This window comes from Castor canadensis, chromosome 3 (genome assembly GCF_047511655.1).
Source record: "Castor canadensis chromosome 3, mCasCan1.hap1v2, whole genome shotgun sequence".
Lineage (NCBI taxonomy): Eukaryota > Metazoa > Chordata > Mammalia > Rodentia > Castoridae > Castor > Castor canadensis.
In genome coordinates, this window is record NC_133388.1 from 8291161 (window position 1) to 8311655 (window position 20495).

A 20495-nucleotide genomic window follows, 5' to 3' on the forward strand; every position below is an offset into this window, starting at 1 on the left:
CCCCCCCACCCCCCAGTATGGCAAAAGAAAAAAAAAAAAAAGCCCATATGCCTTTAATTTTTTCTTCAATTTTGTTAAATGAGGCTGGAGATTATGCCAATCTGAGGCATATTTTATTGAAAAGGCTTCACAAATGGTTAATTACTACATCAATGTCAGTTATGCTTACTCTATTTTTTTGGCAGTATCAGGGGTTTGAACTCAGGGCTAGGCAGGTACTCTACCACTTGAGCCACTCTGGCAGCCCTTTTTTTGTATTGGTTATTTTCAAGATAGGGTCTCACTTTTTATAGACAAGGAAACTGAGGCTCAGAAAATTTGAGCCATGACCTAAGTGATCACTAGAGTCTGTGGTTTGAGTAAAGTGTCCCCCAAAGGCCCATGTGTAAAGAGTTGGTCCCCAGACTGGTACTGTTGGGAGGTAGTGGAACATTTAGGAGGCAGCGCCTTAGTGAAGGGCCTGAGGTCACTGGGGGCATGCCCTTGAAGGAGAGTGTAAGACCCCAGTCTCTTACTCTGTCTCTTTTGTTTCCTGGCCATGAGGTGTGAATAGTTTGCTCTGACATGTGCTCTCTGTCATTGTCATTAAACATGCCCATCAGAGGGCAAAAGCAATGGATCTGACTGATCTTGGATTAGAACCTCTAAAACTGAAAGTCCAAATAGACCCTTTCTCTTTACAAGTTCATAGTCTCAGGTAGTTCCTGACAGTGATGGAAAGCTGACAGAGTTGGTCTATGACTTGGTGATCCTGACAAACAATATTTATTTTGTTCATTACTGTATCCTCATCTCTTATCTTCACACACAGTAAATAGCCACCATTCAATGAATTTGTTGAGTGAATAAATAAATCTTTATTTTAACAGAAATGAAATTGTACTGCACAATTTGCTTCTGAATCTCTTTTTTCTGTGAACATTTTCATTACCAGTAAAAGTCTACATTGTCATTTAAAATAACATTGTATAGATATACTTCCATTTATTTAACCAATTCCCTGCTATTGGGTATTTGGTTATTTTTCCCCTTTTCACATAGATTATTGTAAACACTTCTACAGTAAAATTCTTTGATATAAAAAAAAAAAAAGAGAGATAGGGTCTCGAACTATTTGCCCAGGCTGGCTTTGCATGGTGATCCTCCTAATCTCTACCTCCCAAGTAGCAAGGATTACAGGCATGAGCCACTGGTGCCTGGCTGAGCCAAGCTTTAAGTGTTTTTTTGAGGTAGGGTCTTACTATATAGTCCAGGCTGGCCTAAAACCTGCTATATAGTCTAGGTTGGCCTTAAACCTGGGGGACTAAGGCAGGAGGATCACAAGGGCTGGGATTATAGGTGTGCACCACTAAAGGTATAGCCTGGTCTACCTTTTAATGCTTATTTTCAATGGATACAAAAATAAGAAATCACACAACAGGCTTTTAAAAAATGTGATAAATGCCTCTGTCTCCTCTGGCTAGAAGCAGGGAAATAGAGCATTGAACCACAGGCCACCTAAAGATCTGAGTGGATTTTATAAAGCTTTCTGGCAACAAGAGTGGACTTGTTTATTAAAGAAGGGTCAGCAAAGGTCAGCAAATCAAAGTGAGCAGGTCAAAACCTACTGCAGCATGTTCCTGTGGTGAAGACTTACAGGCAACAGTCACCCCATTTGTTTACATATGGTCTACAGAGTCTTTGTGCTACAATGGCAGCACTGAGTACCAGAGACTTGCAGGGCCTGCAAAGCCTTTTTACCCCACTTATCCCTTTAAAGAGGACATATGTCAAGAGGAGAGAACCAGCACAGTGGGACGGGAAGAGGGGCAGAAAAGATTGTTTTATAGAGGCAGAACCCAGGGGGGCAGCCAAGGATCAGATGGCTCTAGAATTCATAGCCTAGTGACAAGGATGGTTGTCATTTAAGATGTAAGAACACTGGAGGAACAAGTATTTCTTTTGCAAAGTGGCAAATATGAAGTTCCTTAGAGTCTATTTTTGTATCAATTTAGTTTTACATTAGCATGATTGATTTTATTTTTACTTTTTTTTTTCTTGTACTGGGGTTTGAACTCAGGGCTTGCTAGACAGGTGCTCTACCACTTGAGCCCCACCACCAGCCCCATTTTTTTTATGTTGATCTCAAAAACTGAACCAACCTGGTGAAGAGTCTGATGAACAAACACACAGCTGTTTACAATGGCTTCCCGATGTGATGGGGGCTGAGGCAGTTTATCATACACAACGGGCATGTAATCGGGCACAATGTAATTTGGCTTCTCCAGGTCCATTTTACTGGTGAATTCTTTGCCAACTTGGTACAGTGCTTCCGTGGACCAGTCACCAAACCAATTCAATACACACCTGAAAAAGATGCCAATACCTCAAAAGAGCTCCAAAAAGAGGGTCTCCCCTTGGAAGGAAGCAGTCTGCTCTGACCCTGAGCTAGTGAAAGGCAGGATACCTGTTGAAAAGGGCAGGTGAAGTGGCGGCCCGGTCCTTGAGCCCTTCTGAGGATGGGTTCATAGTGAACACAACATGCAGGTTGCGGATCACCTGGCTGGTGAACCACTTGTAGAGCTCCTCGTGGGAGTCCAGCATCAGGCCTTCTTTCTGGGCCCCCTCTTTGCACTGAGTCATCAGGGTGGCATACTCGTCTCCTTCAAAGAGCCCAGGAACCTGGAGAAGTTACACAGCAGTGTGACTTACTGATCCCTGTAACATGACAACATACAATGCAACACACTGCTGAATTACCTCTCCATTGGCCAGAAGGGTATTCATTCGCTCCAGGAACCCAGAATCTAAAACATTAGATTCATCCATTATGAATGCTATCTTCTCATTTTTACAGCCAGAGCGTCTCAACACTGTCCGAAGATCTTCATCAAAGTCCTCCCCCGTGTACTTTCTGTGAACCTACAGAAGCGGTTGCCATGTTAGGTCTCGTCTCACACAACAGCTTTGTGTGGGAATGGAGAATCCATTGCTGGGAATAAGAGGCTACCAATAGACCCACCTTAATTTGGTATACACTCAAACCATTCATCCAGGCGACAAAACGAGACAAGGTGGTTTTTCCTGCTCCACTAACGCCAATCAGAAGCAAGTGGCCTTGAGGTTGACGGAATATTCTGAAACATGATCAGTTAATAAATTTTAAGACTTTCTACGTCTCTCTCCCAGTTTGATATTCTGTCGTAAACTTAATATTGTGCCTATGACATTCTGAAAGTGTCTTAACTTGAATTTGTGCATTGAACACTGGATGAGCAGTTGTAATTTGCCAGGTCCAGTGGCAATACAAAGATCAATGAGACATGGCCCTGCCCTCCAGATTCTCAGACGACATGAGAGATGAACCCAGTTCTGGGATGAGGCTGAAAGGGCTGTAATCGGTGGCAAGCTTACACTTCTAAGTGTAAAGTTCCTTCTCGAGTCAATATTTAGGACAGTTATGCTACACTTAGAAAGAAAAGAAGGGGGAAGGTTTGTGGCAGAAAGGCTGAGGTGAGGTGGGAGAGGACAGCAGGAGGTCTAGTGTGACCTCACATACCAGCTTAATAGTCACTAAAGCATCATGGTTATGACTGTAACAACAAAAGGCCCACCTGTCAATTCTGAGCACGTGGTCTAGTACTTCATTGAACAGGACCAAGGGGACATCAAGTTCCTCTTCATAGAAGACTTTTAGCCTCGCTTTGACATAATCTCGTAACTCTTCTTGGTCTACTGGGATGTAATCCTATAGAAGAAAGGTAACAGGGCTAGAGGCATGGCTCAAGTAGTAGAGCAAGCACTTAGCAAGTGCATGGCCCTGAGTTCTAACCCCAGTTACTACCACCACCACCACCACCAAAAAAGTAAAATACAAATTATTTTGAAGAAATCATCTAGCTATTGGAACAGTCAACTGTATTTCCATGTACTATGAAGAAACTTGAAAAAAATGCCACAAAAGAAGATACCGTTTTTATAAAATATCAATGCTAAGTGTTAAAATGCTGGAATGTTAAAATGGTTTTAAATCATTTGAGTTAACTTGTATTTTTAGATCTTTAGAGAAAACTGAATTTTACTGAAGGACATGAAAGACTTAAATACATGAAGAGATATGCCACGATCACGGAGAGAAAAACATACTACTTTAAAAGTGTTAGGAGCTAGAAGCATGGCTCAAGTGGTAGAGTGCCCTGAGCTCAAACCCCGGTACTGCAGGAAAAAAAAAAAAAAAAAAAGTCAACTCTATTCCAGGTTTTATACAGAAGTCAATAAAATCTCATCAGAAAGTGTTGGTGGTCTTATGGTCAAGACCCCTAAAGATCAAGGTATGAGGGCCTGTCCTATCTGATAGACTTATTACTATCATTAGGACCATGTGACTTTACCACAGTGACAAGCATCAACACAAGAGGGCAGAGCCTGTAAACAAACCCATGCACACAGGGAAGCCTACTATAACAGTGACATTGCAGAGTAAAGGATTAGTCAATACACAGTGCTGGGACAATGGATGCTCACAAGGAAAAACCTGCAGACAGACTGACCATAGCTTGGGCTATACACAACTGCTTGTCATCAAAAGACCCTACAAAAAATATGGAAAGACAAACCACTGGGTTCTTACAATTGAAAAGGAATGGGTATTAGAGCTTAGAATACACAGAAAATTCCAGTGACACTGAAGCAACCTGCTTGCTTGTTTCTAGGTGCTGTCAGGGTCTCTCATCTAAACAGTCATATGCCACAGTGCCTGGTTTATAGCTCTTTTTTTATTTTTATTTTTGCAGTGCTGGGGATGGAACCCAGGACCTCATGCTTGCTAGGCAGGTGCTCTATCACTTAAGTCACACTGTCAGCCCTTTTTCATGTTGGGTATTTTTAAGATAGGGTCTTGAGAACTATTTGTGGTCCTCCTGATCTCTGTCTCCCAAGTAGCTAGGATTACAGATGAGAGCCCCTGGCCTGATGAATCTTTTAAGGCCCAATGTACAGAGAGCTCATAGAACGAGTGATTCCTCATCTCTCTCTTTCCCCTTTTAGGGCATGAGCTTCCTTCAGAAAGCTTCTACTCAACCCTGAGCACAGTGCATGAACTGTAGATCAAGGCTGTGATTTAGGAAAATGCCTCATTTTTTATCACAGAAAAAGGGCAACTCACAGCTATTCTGGAATGTCACCATTTTTTATTATAAGAAAACTTTACAACAAAAATCATTCGTAATTGCCACATTTTTAAAAAGTGTGAGGAGGTTAAAACCAATCTAATGTCAAGACAGTGGGCCAGTCAGAATCCTTCTAGGGTTTTGTACCCCTAACACCAATGACTGCAAATGCTGTAACCACAGCCTCATGTTTTGGATCAGAAGATAATTTTAACCAAAGGGACAAAAGGAAAGGAACTCTCTCTGAAATTCTGCAAATTTGTTACCTTTGACAACCAGTTGCTGTACAAGATGGGCCGGCTCATGGCTTTCTCTTTGTCTATGTTAGGGAAGTGCTTCAGGGCAACCATGTCAATATTCTCATCCGTCCAGCGCCGCTCCTCATCCTCCACAAGTCTGTTGGGAGAAGAGCACCATGTGCATTAGGGCCACTAGAGGCCCCAGTGAGAGGACGTGTATGGTGGGGGCTGTGAGTGGTCTTTTCCATGTAGTTTTTGTTACTGCAACTGGAGGGACCTAGACTCAGAACTCAGGATGGCTTAAGCCATCTGAGGTTTTGATATTAAACTCTCAGAACTATGGCACCATGACATTTAAAAACTCCCTAAAATGTTTAATTACACTGAAGTAAGAAATGAATATAAGGGCTAGAGGTGCGGCTCAACTGTTAGAGCACCTGCCTGGCAAGTGTAAGGCCCCATGTTCAAAACCAGATATGAGATTTTAGTACACTGCTCAGGCTGGTCTCAAACTCCTGGGGCTCAAGTGATCCTTCCAAGTACCTTGGACCACAAGTACATACCATCAAGCCTAGCTCCAATCTGATTTCTAAGCTTGCTGAAAATAAATGCTCCAAATATTATGTATGCACATTAAGAGGACACAAATAGGAAACTGTGTGTAATGCAGTGTTGGAGATGCCGGGCTTCTAAAGACAACTGTGAGGCAGATGGTGCAAACTCTAACTGTCCTGAGGTGCTGGGACGTTCTAAGAAGCTGAGTGTGTGATCTGTTATGCGGGCTGCAGGGAAGGGCTATGAAACTAGGCCAAACAGAATTTTATTTTGGTCTGTATCCTAGGCTAGCCTTGAACTCATAATCCCCTGGTTCAGCCTCCTGAGTGCTGGGATTACAGGCACATACCACCATACCTGGCTTCCAAGAAGAATTTATAAGCACATAATAAGGACAACAGCTTTTGTTACATTTGAGTCTAAATAAAATTTTCTTTGTGGTGTCACAGAAAGTCTATTGACAATGATATTGTGGCTCATTTTTTTTTAAATTAAAAAAAGAGTAACGTTAGCTCACCTAACAGCAAAAGATTTTTCAAAGCAGTAGAAACCCAACTGAGAATGTGAGAGTTAACACATCACTCACTTGTTGAGCCTCGCCTAGTTGATCTTTTACAGCAGCTCTCTGAAAGGCACCTTGGTGGAAGCTAAGAACTCCAAGGAACATGGTTTGAAAACCAGTGCTTTACAACAGAACAGCATTCGGACACTCATGTATAGCTTGGATAAGAAAGCTGCAGGAATAACTAACTGGTTCAGAAGTGCAACTGCCAAAGGCTTCACTACTTTTTGGTCTGGAGAGAACCTAACTGCTACCAACTACCTAAACCTGAAACTATCAGAAGCCAGAGGAGCTTGTCCTATGGGACCACATCCTCTGGAGATGAGCCCCGAATGTTGGGAGCCACCACGCTCCAACCTGCCTTCTGTCAGAGTACTTCCCTGCCTGTAGCCCCTCTCGCTCTCTTCTCAGAACCTGGCTTGTGACAGAGTGCTGCCTTCAATAATGTAGTACAGGAAACTGAGGTGCTGTATTGACTAGTCAAGACACACTGCTTACTGGAAGTCTAGAGTTAAACACACAAGTTTAACTTCTCACTAACATAAAAATGAAGATCACACAAGATCAAAAATGTAAAAAAAAAAAGAAAATAAAAAATGACAGAGGGCTAGGGACATGGCTCAAGTGGTAGAATGCCTGGCTAGCAAGCCCAAGACCCTAAGTTCAATCTCCAGTACCAACGCACCAATTAAAAAAAAAAAAAAAAGACAGAAGTGGGAATAATCAAGTTTATTGTAAAATGAAGATTGTACTGAACTATAATGGTCCCTTTTTGCTAGGTGACTTCCTGCTGTGATGATTTACCACCACAGCCCCACACAACTGCCTACCCATTTCACATGAGGAGTCCCTCCCTTAGGTGTTGGCAACTTAACTTACACACAAGAATCTGCTCAAGTTGCTAATAGGGAAAAGAGAAAATCAATGTCCCAGAGATGATGGAGCAGATTCTTCACTGAGAACCAAGACTGAGGGTAAGGAAGCCACAAGTTAGGGCGTCAGTGAGAGGCACTGTACATCACTAGGGAACTCTATGATTTGATAAGGCCATCAAAGGCAGCTACCTTGTGGGGGCACCACTCTCTGGCTAGACCGGTTCATTAAGTGGATCTCCTAATCACACAGTAGTAGACAATGGTGGCAGTCCCAGCACTATGACCTATCATTGGGAATGACTGTGATCCACGTCATGATGCAGGGCTACGCCCACTGCCTGCAAGCAAGCAATGCACGGCTCACACTTGGGGAGGCAAGCCTCACAGAGATCTTGACATAGACAAAGTAGGAGAGAATGTAACCAATAGGATCTTTGGCTCCCCTTACCTGTCCTGGAAGAGACGGAGGGCTTCATGTGCCCAAATCCGAATGAGGCCTTCCACAGGCAGAGTCTCCAGGGGCCTCAATGCTTCAAAGATACCCCTCACCCATCTAGTCATTTCACGGGGAGAATAGATGTAATGAGGTTGAGTATCCTGTGTGAATCTCTCCTGCAGGAATGAGACAAATGGAAGTTATATGCAAATACCTGAAGACATGGAAAAGTGGTTAAAATGTAAAATATTTTCATATTAAAGATAAAAAAGCTAGACCTGGAATATTTAAGGATGAACCAGCAAATACTCTTACAGGCTCAGACAACTAGGTAGGCTGGGGAGGGAGCTCAGTGGTACAGCACTTGCCTAGCATGTGTGAAGCCCTGGTTTCCATCCCCAGAACCACAAAATACCCAACGACAAAAATAAAAAGGTTGAAACAACTGTACAGAATAAAGTCAGATCCAAGCTTCTCACTTTACGTCAACATAAATTATACTTAAAGATTTAAATGTTTTAAAGCAATGAAACTACAAAATATCTTCCTGAAAACACTGAAAAACAGAAATGAATTACTTGCATTCTCGGACAAACAAGTGCTCAGGAAGCACTGAGAACAAGATGGTCGCATCACCAGCTAGTAGACATGCAGATCAAAACCTAAGTAGCACTTCCAAAGGGCAACTGGGGTTTGAACTCAAGGCCTCACGCTTGGTAGGCAGACACTCTACCACTTGAGCCACTCCAACAGCTCTGCTTTGTGTTGGGCATTTTCAAGGTAGGGTCTCTTGAACTATTTGCTCGGGCTGGCTTTGAATTGCCATCCTCCTGATCTCTGTCTCCCGAGTAGCTAGGATTACAGGTGTGAGCCACCAGCACCTGGCTTGTAAAGGATTTTATAATACACATTTTTTTAAACACTGAAGAGCATATAGAGAATAGAGCATTGCTGGTGGGAGCACAGTAGAGCACACATGCAGTCACTACACACATTGCACAATAATAATAGAGACATAAAGCTGGTTGCTACTTGGAAGGCAGAGATCAGGCAAACAGTACATGAGACCCTAACTCGAAAATACCCAACACAAAAAAAGGGATGGTGGAGCGGTTCAAGTGTTAGAGCGCCTGCCTACCAGCCTGAGGCCCTGAGTTCAAAACCCAGTACAACCAAAAAAAAATTAAATAAAAATAATCAAAACAGAGACATGGCTGTGTTGTCACATGCATCTTTCTAGAAATGGCCTAGCACAGTACCATTTTCATACTAGGACCTGGGTAGAACTCTGATGACAGACTTGGGAGAAAGGTTCCTGCCTCTGCAAGAGCTCTTAACAAGTCTGGTCTTTTAACAGGTTCTTCGGTTAGCAGAGAGAAGAGTTTCTGAAGAAGTAGAGAAGCTCCACAAACCTGAGACATGGTATAGAACTCCACCATGGCAGCTGTGAGTGGCTCCGCGTAGGTCCGCAGGGATGGAATGAGCCTTAGCATGGCACGGTTGAAGGTGCCATAGATCTGGGTTAGGGAGGCGGGTCCTGGGTAATCCACATACACAACAGGCACGTGACGCAGGAACCTGTGCAATGACAGCCTGCTCAGCACCTCTCTACTGACTCAGTACTCCTTATGAGGGGCAGTGTGCCAGAGGAGAGTCACTGTCCTGGGCCAGGGTAGAGGTCACTTCCTAAGCCACCCTCACAGGCTTGATGTCAAGTTTAACCAAGAGCAAATATACACTGCTCAGGCTAGGGTCTGACACACCATAGTAGGATCAAGCATCTTGAAAAAGAACCAAGGAAAGATGGGGGCGGGGGAAATCAGGCTTATTTCAGTCTTGTCTTGGCTCTGCAGATGGGTGTGGGCTATAAAGTCAATGTTTTTTTCTTTTTCTTTTTTTATTTGCAGTGCTGGGGATGGAACCCAGAGTCTTGTGCATGCTAAGCAAGTGTTCTACCATGAGCTACACCCCAAGTTCTAATGCTTTTATTTATTTACATTTTTGTTTGTTTGTGGTACTGAGGGCTTTGCACTTGCTAGGCAGTGCTTAGCCTACAGTCCCTATTTACTTACTTCTTGATATGACTCTCTCCATGCAGACCAGTCAAGCCTCAAAACTCACAATGCAAGTGACCCAGGAGGAACTCTATTACCACCCTTATTAATTCAGATCAGATTTTTGCTGTGCTAATTTATAGCAATCATGGAACTGGGGTATGAGTGTGTACAGAGGTGTATGGTGTACGCAGCTGTGTTACCTGTGTGAGAGGGGCTTTCTCCCAGGATCAGTGGGTGGATTACAAGCTCCAACAAACTGGATTCTCTCCAGTTTTACCCATGTTTGGTCTGAGGTACGATAAAAGCCCCCGTGTTCCACCATCTGAAGGAAAGGAGTATAGAACAATTAGGAGCAAAATGTAAATCAGAAACCTTGAGGGAGGAGGGGAGTCCTGTGGATAAGAACAAACCTGTCTGATGAAGGATATGACCCTCTGCGTGCCATATTTATCCATATCTGGCAAGTTGATTTCATCACAGAACAGTACCAGCCACTTTCCAAGTTGCACAGGAGCCAGAACGACGCCGTTGGGTGTGCGCCTGTACTCGCAGTAGTGATCAAAAGTCTTTAGGAGCAGCTCTGGAGTAGTAGCACTTGAGAAGTTAAGGCCCACGACCTGGAAGAGAGACACAAAATGAGGTTCTAAAATCAAACCCTCATTTGAACCACAAAAGCCATGCTGTTTGTCTCTTGGCCTTTTACCTCCATGTCAGGCAAGGCCCGAAGGGCACTGAAGAGTGTCATGGTCTTGCCAGATCCAGGAGGGCCACACAAGACCAGTGGCTTGTGTTCAGCCAGCCAAGTGTACAAGAGAGCTTCATGGCGGACTGTGTCTAGCGTTGGCACAACAACATCTGGGGCTGCTACCTTGTGTGTCTCCACTTCAATCTGAGGTACCTTGGCCTGCCAGGGGGACCATTCTCCACTGATGGACACCTAGACACAGAGATGGGTGAAGTGTCACTCTGTGGACATTGTGTCTCCTTATAAGACTTGCTCACTTTAACACAAATCAGAATAGGCCACGTTAGTCTGCATTCTTTTTCACCTGTGAAACTAAAAGGACAAATTATCTATGTGACATGGAAAGATGAAGTCAAATCCATGGTCAGGTTGCTCTAGGATAAATTAAAGCCACATAGCAAGAATCATGGGAAAAGGCAGTAACCACCCCACTCACTTCATAATCAATGATGGGAATGTTGGGCGCAGTGGGCAGCGGCACAGTCGTGATTCGTCTGATGTATTCACCCAGCTCTGCTCTCATTTTCAGCCGACTGTCTCCAGACAGGGACCAGAGTATGGCATAAACCAGGTATCTCTATTAAAAGAATTACAATTTCATGTTTTATAAAACTTAACAATAGGACAAAAGAAAGAGCAATGGAGGCATGGCTCAAGCGGTAGAGTGCCTGCCTTGTGAGTATAAAGCCCTGAGTTCAAGCCCTAGTCCCCCGTCCTCCCCGCTCACAGACTTAAGATGTTGACAGTTAACCTTAGAAGCTTCTAGGACCCTGGACACCCTCTGAACCTTTCCTGGCCCCTCATGAAAGTTTGACCCGTGCCCAGGAAACAATGCACCCAAGCGGCAGACCCTGGAGTGACCCGTGGACCATCCCTGACCTGAATGTAGCGCTCCAGCTGCTCGATCTGCATGGGGAAGTCAGGGTGGTTGGCGTTGTACTGTGCCACGTTGCGGCAGGCCTGGTGCAGCATGGAGAAAAGTGAGCCCAGGCAGCGCAGTCGTGTCAGGTCCATGATGTGCTCCAGCTTGAAGGCATGCTCCAGGGCCTTGGTAACCAGGCCATTGGATGTGAAGTATGGCTGCATGATTGTTGCTGCATCCCTCTGAATCTGTAAGACGAAATGAATCAAGCATAACTACAACTTGAAGCTGGGCATGGTGCTATGCACCTGCAATTCCAGCACATAGGAGGCTGGATAATCAAGAGTTCCAGGACAGCCCAAAACTAAATAGCGAGAGCCTGTCACAAAAAAAAAAAAAAAAAAAAAGATGACATGGTGGATCACATCTGTAATCCCAACTACATGGGAGGTGGAGATCAGGAGGATCACAGTTCAAGGCCAGCCTGGCCAAAAAGTTAGTAGACATCATATCAACAAAGAAGTTAGGCATGGTGACACATGCCTATGTAGGTAGCAGGACTTTAGTCTGAGACTGACCCCAAATAAAAATGACAGGCCCTATTTGAAAAATAACTAAAAGCAAAAAAGGGGTGGGAATGTGGATCAAGTGGTAGAGCATCTGCCTAGCAAATGGGAAGGCCCTGAGTTCAAACCCCAGTACCACAAAAAAACAAAACAAAACCCACCCAAACAAAAAAAGCTGCTGGAGAAAGTTTCAGCTATTCTAACTTAGGCCTAGGAGAGCACACGACTTTGAAAAAACAATTTCAGGTTATGCTTCAATAACCAATCCTCATTCCTTCATCCTGATTCCCCCAAACTCTGCATTCCAGGAACACTGGTGTTCACCACATGTGGAAAAGGGCAGTCAATTTGCATAGAAACACAAGGTAATTAGAATTTACTATAAATATCTTTCAACTTTTGCAGCAATTTTGGTGGGCTTCTTCAGAAGCTGGCAAAAGACAAGCCTGATTATGCAAAACTGCACCAAGTGACAGCTTGCATGGATGAGTACTGAGTGGCCATTCAGTAAAAAGAAATAACCCTGGCCTCCATGGCCTTGGGGAATGGGCAATCTGCTCTTACCGCAGCAGAGCATTCCAGTCTCCTCAGGCTCTGACCTGAGGCCCTGCTCAGGGGATGGAAAGCAGTTTTCATACCTGCAGCATTGGGGAGGCAGCCTCTTCGCCCTCGTCCTCCTTGCTCTTACGCCGACGCTGTGCCTCGTCCTCCCCTTCATCTAGGGGGATGCTGCGCAGCCTAGCCAGGAAGTTGTTGAAGATCATGTCAGTGCTGAGCACATCCTCACTGAACCAGACCATGCCGCAGCGCGACACTGTGGCCAGGGTTGCATACTTCAAGTCCTGCACTTCAAACATTATTCGTACCTTGAAAGAGGACATTAAGTAGATTTAATGACACATTCTGAGAGGGTGATTTAAATTTAGTTTTTCTGTATTTTTTTCAAAAATAAAAATATCTACAATTCACATTGCTACAATACCCATGTTGTTTCCACAAGAATCTGGGCAGGTAAAATGTGCCTGGTCAGTAAACAGTCAAGTGAGAGCACAATATGGAACCCTTTCTGGACAGGAACTCTTGTGGGACAGAAGTGTAGCCTTGCAAAGGCTCTATTTACAGTGAGTCTGGACTGGCCACCCTTCCCCACAGGTGCACTCTCATGTTCTGCCTGAACTCACATACCCAAACACACAGGCCTGTTATCATCTCCATTTATACACAGGGGTGAGTGACCTATCCAGATCCCACTGCTGGATCTAGGATCCCAGACCCTTAACCTTGTCACTACACTACCCACAAGGAGATCAATCTTTCCGACAATAGTCAGAATCCACTGGATAATCAGCTAACAAAGGAACTTGATGAAAGAGATGGAGACCGTAAGTGCGCACTTTCAGAACTAAGAACCTGTACCTTGGCTTCTGAGTGGTGATAAACACCAATCCTGGCCCTTCTGTTAAAGACTCATGTTAACCACTTGCTCAAGCCAGGTTGGCCTTGACTCCTGCCTGTTTCTCATACCTTCATCTAGTCTGTCAGGAAATCCCACCAGCACCACCTTTAAACTGCAGCCATGGGGAGCCCCTTCTAAGCATCTCATCTGAAGGGGACAAATTCCAAGACCCCCAAAAGGATGCCTGAAAATGCAGATGGTACTGACTCTATGTACACTGTTTCTTCTTAGACAGATACCCACTCTGAAGTGTGACTTATACCTTAGACACAGTAAGAGATCAATAATAACTAACAAAATGGAACAGTTATACTACAATGTAAGTTATATAAAACTTATAAACTACTCGTTTCTGGAATTTTCACTTTAATATTCTTCTACTGCAGACGACTGAGTAACTAAAATCTCGGAAACAAAACTGAGTAAAAAAGCTTCTCCCCAGAGCCGACTATGATAGCATTTGAACTTCAGTGGCCACAGAGTAACAAGGAAGGGTATTTACGTTGGGTGGAAGACTGAGACGCTCTCCATTTGGCAGAGTTAGGAGCTTATTGTCGTCTAGCACCGAGTTCAAGTTCTCAACCCACTCAGGATCCACATCACCATCAAACACAATCCATTGGCGTTTCTGCAGCTCACCTCTCACGTTGTCTATGATTCTGATTTGGAAGGATTTTAAAATAGCTGTTGAGTAAATCAAGATTTTAAGACTGAAAATGCTCACCCTCCCATGGTTTCTGAATCAACCTTAAATCTGGACTTTGGTTAGAAAGTAATGTATACCCTTGTGGCTATAAAAACCGAGTACAAGAACCCTGTATTCCCAAAAGCAAACACCGACCAAAGCAAACGTACTTTCTCAGCACGTGTGTGAAGAGCCCATCTGTCCACTCCCTGGTGTTGGGGTCTAAGGTTCCGTAGAGGTGGTCTTTGCTGATGGCCTTAGGGTCGATGATGTGAGCCACACCCTCCACACCCTCAAGCCTCTCCAGAGCCTTTAGCAGCACACGCCAGGCCATGCTCTTTCCGCTTCCAGAGGGCCCCACCATCATCAGACCATGATTGATCTGGGTGATCTGATAGAGCTGGAGAACCTGTTGGGGCAAAGACCAGCACTGTGATCATCTCAGGGAAGAACAGAGATGCTCGTAACAGTGAGCAAGGAACATAGTCTATGGATTCCTACAGGCAAGAAAAAGAGTTCTTCAACTGGAGAATGTCACACAAATTACATCTAAACATTATAGGGTGTCTTCCAGTGGCCCAGCCTTCTTGACTGATTAAAGAACTCCTCACAGTTTAGAGGTAGCAAAATTTGAAATTTTTCTTATGTCCATGTTGAGGTAGCCTGGTTTTGCTACCTCTACATTTAAATAAAAGAAAAATTCAAGCTGGGCACTGGTGGTTCATGCCTATAATCCTAGCTACTTGGGAGGCTGAGATTTGGAGAATCACAGTTTGAGGTCAGCCTTGGCAAATAGTTCAAGAGACCCTATCTCCAAAACAAGCAGAACAAAATGGACTACAGGTGTGGCTCAAGGGGGAGAGTTATGTGCTCTGCAGGCTTGAAGCTGGGAGTTCAAACCCCATTCCCATCAAAAAGAAAAAGAAGAAATTCAAACAGCCCTTGAGTGAATCTTTATAAATCAGATTATGCACATCCCTGGCCTTCGTGAACACAGTTCCATCAAATGGTCAGCAGGCATCATTACTAGAATCCCCTGGGTCTGTGAGTGCAACAGCCAACAGTACATGTCAAGTTACCTTTTCAACCCACATTCCACCAACTTCTTCTCCATCGCCATACGTCAAGTACATCTCCTGACAGACTTTCTTCAGCTCTTCTCGAAGGGCAGTCATCTCACCCCGGTGGTATTGGACTCCAGGGAACACATCCGACAAGAGGCTGAAGAGCAGCGGGATGTCTTCTGCCACCAGCTTGGGCACCATTGTCTCACAGACACTCTGTATCAGAATCTACAGGGGAGAATACTGAGGTGTGAGAAGCAAGGGCATGCTCACACACTTGCTGCCCCCTCCAGGTCTGTGATAAACAGTTGCTAATGAGCACCATAGTGTGATCAGTCATTGTCCCACATTTGCTCAACTTACTGTGTAATGAATCTATTATAGTCATCCCTGGCCACAAAAATTACGGCGAATCATAACTTAAGTGCTCCAAAGGTGAGCTTCGTAACATGTAAGGTTTGAGTGACAGAAAGAACATTGGTACGAACCTCTTGTTCAGGCAGATTTTCAGCAATTTCTCCTTCATCAACTGCTTCCCCCCGTTCTTCTTTCTCCCTCTTTATCTTTTGGATTCTTTCCCTCTTCACATTACCAGCACTCACCAACACACTCTTCAAAGCCCGAAGACCAAAGTCATAATGGCTTTGAGAAGACAGCTGCTCATCACAGAGTCTGAAAGAGAAAAGAGGCTTTCTTTGAAAATGGTACACTTAAAGCAGCAATAATGTTAAGAGTTTAGGGACCGGAAATGGGTATTTTAAAAGGTGTGCCATAATTGTGAGTAGGAATTTTAATACTGGATGGGCACATTTAACAAAGGCTGAAAATATGACTCTGAATGACTTGAAGCTACTCACTTAAAGAACGGGACAATTTTGTTGGCAAGAACTTCAGCAGTACGGAAGCCCTGTGAGTACAGCATGACCTGGGCGATCAACTGCCGGTCAGGCTTGGTCATGGCCAAGCTCCGGAACAGCTTCTTGAGGTTGTCAGGGAGGTTTGAGCGGCCTGCATAGCCAGGGTTCATGGTGATGAAGATGGCCATGTCCGGGCTCACCTTGACTTGCTTGTTTAGCAGCTCACAAGTAATGGGGGCAGAGGCTGAAATCAGATGATGATATTAACACTAATAGTACAAAAAAAAAAAAAAAAAACCCCAAAAAAATAAAAACCTAAGAAGTCTCAAAAATGACAGACTCTTGTTGCCCTGCTGGCCTCATAAGCCCAGAGCTTAGTACTCTGGGGAGCTAGGTGGAAGGGCTGCTTCCACCAGCCATGCACCTGCATCCACCTTTGTCACAAGTCAAGTAGACAAGTGCAGCTACCAAGCTACCAGGACAGAAGCCCACTACTATATTATGCCAAACAATAGTGCTGAGTATCACAGGGCAACTCTGAGGATGATCTTTTCTTAGGATCATCAGAAATTATAACCACCACCCCTCAGATCCCTCTGAACTACTCAGGGGCAGTGCATTTATTGTATAAGAGTACTGATCGTAAACACAGGGCCTGCTCTCTTTGACACTCTTTTTACTTTATTTAGGAGGTCTGGGGAATTCTTTGCAGGACAAGTTACTATTATTTTGGGAATAAAAGAAAAAAATAAAGCAAAACTGTAGACATGGATAGGAAAAATTTTACTTCTATCTAATTGTGCAATATTTACTTCCTCCAGTACCTGAAACTGCCTCCACCACATGTGCCTGGGATTCTGTTAAACACAGCAAAGTGAAGCTGCCCTTGGAGCCTCCCAGAGCAGCTACTCCTGTCATGACCATGGTCTCACCTCCCCATACTAGATGGTGGAATAAATCTAGCCAAAAAGGTGGCTCCCTGGTAATGTGGGAAGGAAGAGGAAGGCACTGAGGGCCACACTGGCTGAGGCACACACTGCAAAGCAAATGTAGGTGGAGGTAACACGCTTGTGGTAGGGAGGCTGTGCTGAGTGAGGGACTGCTCTAGGACTAGGAATACTAACTGCTGACACAGAATCCCCTGGCTCTCTCTCAACCATGACTTTTAACCAGTCTTCTAGCCACAACTCACTATATTGCTTCCTGTAGTGAGTTCTTGTGGGCAAAACAGCTCACATCAGAATATCCCTCCTCAGAGTAACTTTTTCTTTTTAACAAAGAGAAGTCTTACTCTTATCATAGTTGGGGTTGGAATGCTCGCGCAGTGCTTCCTGTATGCATTGCACCTGCTGAGAAACAGCTGAGAGCATCCGCTCCTCCAGGCGGTTGAACTCGTCAAAGCAGCCCCACGCACCCACTTGGCAAAGTCCCACAAAGATACGTCCCATTGCCTGAAATGGAGACAGACAGAAGCTAACACTGCTTGTTATGAACAGACTTGCATCCTCTCAAAGTCATCCACTGATGTCCTAATCCCCAGTGTGATTGTATTTGGAGACAGAGCCTTTCAGGATGCAAAGGTAAACAAGGTCACGGGTAGGGGGAGTGCTCTAATCAGATAGGACTGGTGTTCTTATGAAATGAAGACACCAGAAATCTCTCTCTCTTTGTACATACAGAGGAAAGGCTAGTGCTGACATAGGGGGATGGTGGCTATCTACATACTAGGAAGAGAGGCCTCACTAGAAAGCAGCTCTGCCAAAACCTTGACCTTGGACTTCTGCCTCCAGGACTGCGAGAAGACACATTTCTACTGTTTAAGTCCTGTAGCCTATGTTCTGTTATGGCAGCCTGAGCAGTCTAAGACACCATGTGCCTTAACAGGGCTCAAAGCCTGGGTTTGATGACATGTCTAACATTGGGCAAGTCACATTTTTCTAAAACCATGACCCCTCACTTCAAAATGAGAATAACATCTACCTACCAAAGATGGTTGTGAAGGTTAAATTACATTTGTACATTAGGCAAGGGCCCTAATGTTGACACATAGCATGCACTTAATAAATAATGGTTTTACCACTATATAGATATATTGTGTGAATTCGTTTTTCCTCCTGTGCCATAAAACCCCACGAAAAAAGTTATTTTTATTCTACCACTTTTTGTTGATCTAAAAAAAAAGGGCTGGTGGAGTGGCTCAAGTGGTAGAGTGCCTGCTTAGCAAGTGTGAGGCCGAGTTCAAACCCCAATACTGCAACCTGCAACAAAAACAAAACAAAACAAAAAACTTCTCCCATAATATTTTTTAAATCCCAGACAGTCAAGGCATTGAACATTTCTTCAAAAACCTATTATTTTAGGGCTGGGGGTATAGCTCAGAGATAGAGTGCTTGTTTAGAATGTGTGAGGTCCTGTGTTTTGATTCCCAGCACTGCATAAACAAAAAAATAAACAATAAAAAAATTGCAGCTGGGTGTAATGAAATACGCCTTTAATGCTAGCACTTGAATTGTAAGTTTGAGAACAGCCTTGGCTACTTAGAGAGCTTGAAGTTAACCTATGTTGCATAAGAACCCTGTATCAAAAAAAAAAAAATCACTTTTTCAGAAAAATAAAAGTTAAAGTCAACTTCAAAGCACATACATTGGACTGCTTGAATAGTGCAGAATAACAATAATCCTACAAGGACTCAGAAGGCTAGATAATCCATGTTGAGCTGTAAGGCTAATGGCTTTGAGGAGCGTAAGCTTAACGATTTTAGGTGGACCCTATCAAGTTTCTCACCTGGAGCTGGGCGCTGGTAGTCCATGCCTGTAATCTAGGTATTCGGAAGGCTATGATCAGGAGGATCTCAGTTCAAGGACAGCCCAGGCAAATAGTTTGTGAGACCCCCCATCTCCCAAATAACCAGAGCAAGACTGGAGGTATGTCTCAGGCAGTAAAGTGCCTGCTTTGCAAGTGGAAACCCCTAAGTTCAAACCCCAGTGCCACCAAAAATAGAATTAAAAAAAAAAAAAATTTCTTACCTGGAAATCAAAGGTTTCATCACAGTTGAAAACTAAGACAAATCGCCCAAGCTGATGGCCCAGGGCTTTGACAGATTCTGTTTTCCCAGTTCCAGCAGGTCCTATTATTTGAAGAAAAGTCATTGAATACTAAGTCTATTACCTAGTTGGGAATGTATCTTTAGCTGTAAGAGAACTGTGTAAAGCAATTCATTTTATAAGTCAAAGCAGATATAATAAATGCAAACAAATTTAAGATTTTAGAAATGCTAACTATGTAACAAACACATTCAAATCATCAGTTAAGTCTTTAAAAAGTATGTGTATGTATGATTCCATCTGCTCAGGTTTGTGGAGCAACTTACCAAATGGGGACCCCCCGAGTCTGGCCTCCAAAGCTTGTGTCATTGTCAAATAGCAGCGATCAGTGAGGGGGGTCTGGACCAGCTTGTCTTGAACCCCCAGATACTCAAAGCCATAATTGAATTTGGCATTTGCCATTTGAATCGACAGTTGCTGTAGCACATCAGTTTGCTTAGGATCAAAGTAAAACCGCATCTGACTTAGCCACTCAAAAGACTTGGCGTTGTCAATCTTGCTTTTGATCAAAGACCTAGTAACATCTCTCTGGTGAACCAACTCTGTAATCTGAGGAAATAAAAGTTTCCCATAAGCTAAAGTAATACAGTGCATTCCCTGGGTTTGTGGATTACTCATTAAATTTAAATTAGGATTCTAGTTCCATTACATTGGCTTTCAGTAACTATTCCAAACCACAAATTTACTTACAGAGACAACAGAAATGTCATTCAGACAACAGTATTACATAAAATCAAGAACTACAGCAAAAACATACAAAAACCCTTATTTCAAATAGAAACTGCAATGTGGATAAAATGTGATGGGGAGAGCAACTTCTCATGTCTGTCCCTACGGTCTGCCTCCTGCCCAATGAAGTGGAGATGATGAGAAAGAGTGAGATACCCTGACCACAGCTGGTCACTTTCCTCCTCCCATGCCCGATTCCTACAAGCTCCCAAGGTTATCTTTCAAGAGGAACAGAGAGCCAAACACCCATTACAGAGTAGACGAGTAAACCCTCTTATTTTTTCCCTTGATACTAACGGAAATAGGAAACTGTAAGAGCCTAAGAGATGGGAAAAGGGTCAGGCTTGGACTCACCAAGTGCTCCAGTTTCCGTCTGCGGAGAGGGGGTTGCTCCATGAGGACGGAGTCTGCTAACACATTCAGAGTGACCTCCACATTGCTCAGCACTGACTGCAAGGGTGCAGTGTCCCCACCTCCTCCGATGCTGCTCAGTGCATTCTCTACATTTTCAGACCAGGCTATCTGGGCTGACAAAACCACAAGCTGGGCCTGACAG

At 43.9% G+C, this 20495-nt stretch overlaps 1 protein-coding gene across 1 annotated transcript in view; it reads right to left on the minus strand.

The window, feature by feature from the left end:
• Dync1h1 (dynein cytoplasmic 1 heavy chain 1) overlaps window positions 1-20495 on the minus strand; it is a 73500-nt gene that overhangs the window by 16445 nt on the left and 36560 nt on the right. The window contains exons 26-48 of the mRNA XM_074067126.1: window positions 20294-20488; window positions 19477-19759; window positions 19133-19233; window positions 17398-17557; window positions 16107-16350; window positions 15738-15921; window positions 15265-15477; window positions 14356-14594; window positions 14003-14159; window positions 12683-12910; window positions 11496-11726; window positions 11053-11193; window positions 10575-10808; window positions 10282-10488; window positions 10072-10193; window positions 9227-9392; window positions 7827-7990; window positions 5414-5543; window positions 3594-3727; window positions 3002-3116; window positions 2740-2901; window positions 2447-2661; window positions 2142-2346 (exon numbers count right to left, since the gene is read on the minus strand). Of these exons, the coding sequence (XP_073923227.1) occupies window positions 2142-2346; window positions 2447-2661; window positions 2740-2901; window positions 3002-3116; window positions 3594-3727; window positions 5414-5543; window positions 7827-7990; window positions 9227-9392; window positions 10072-10193; window positions 10282-10488; window positions 10575-10808; window positions 11053-11193; window positions 11496-11726; window positions 12683-12910; window positions 14003-14159; window positions 14356-14594; window positions 15265-15477; window positions 15738-15921; window positions 16107-16350; window positions 17398-17557; window positions 19133-19233; window positions 19477-19759; window positions 20294-20488 (4230 nt within the window). The remainder of the gene's footprint in view (window positions 1-2141; window positions 2347-2446; window positions 2662-2739; window positions 2902-3001; window positions 3117-3593; window positions 3728-5413; window positions 5544-7826; window positions 7991-9226; window positions 9393-10071; window positions 10194-10281; window positions 10489-10574; window positions 10809-11052; window positions 11194-11495; window positions 11727-12682; window positions 12911-14002; window positions 14160-14355; window positions 14595-15264; window positions 15478-15737; window positions 15922-16106; window positions 16351-17397; window positions 17558-19132; window positions 19234-19476; window positions 19760-20293; window positions 20489-20495) is intronic.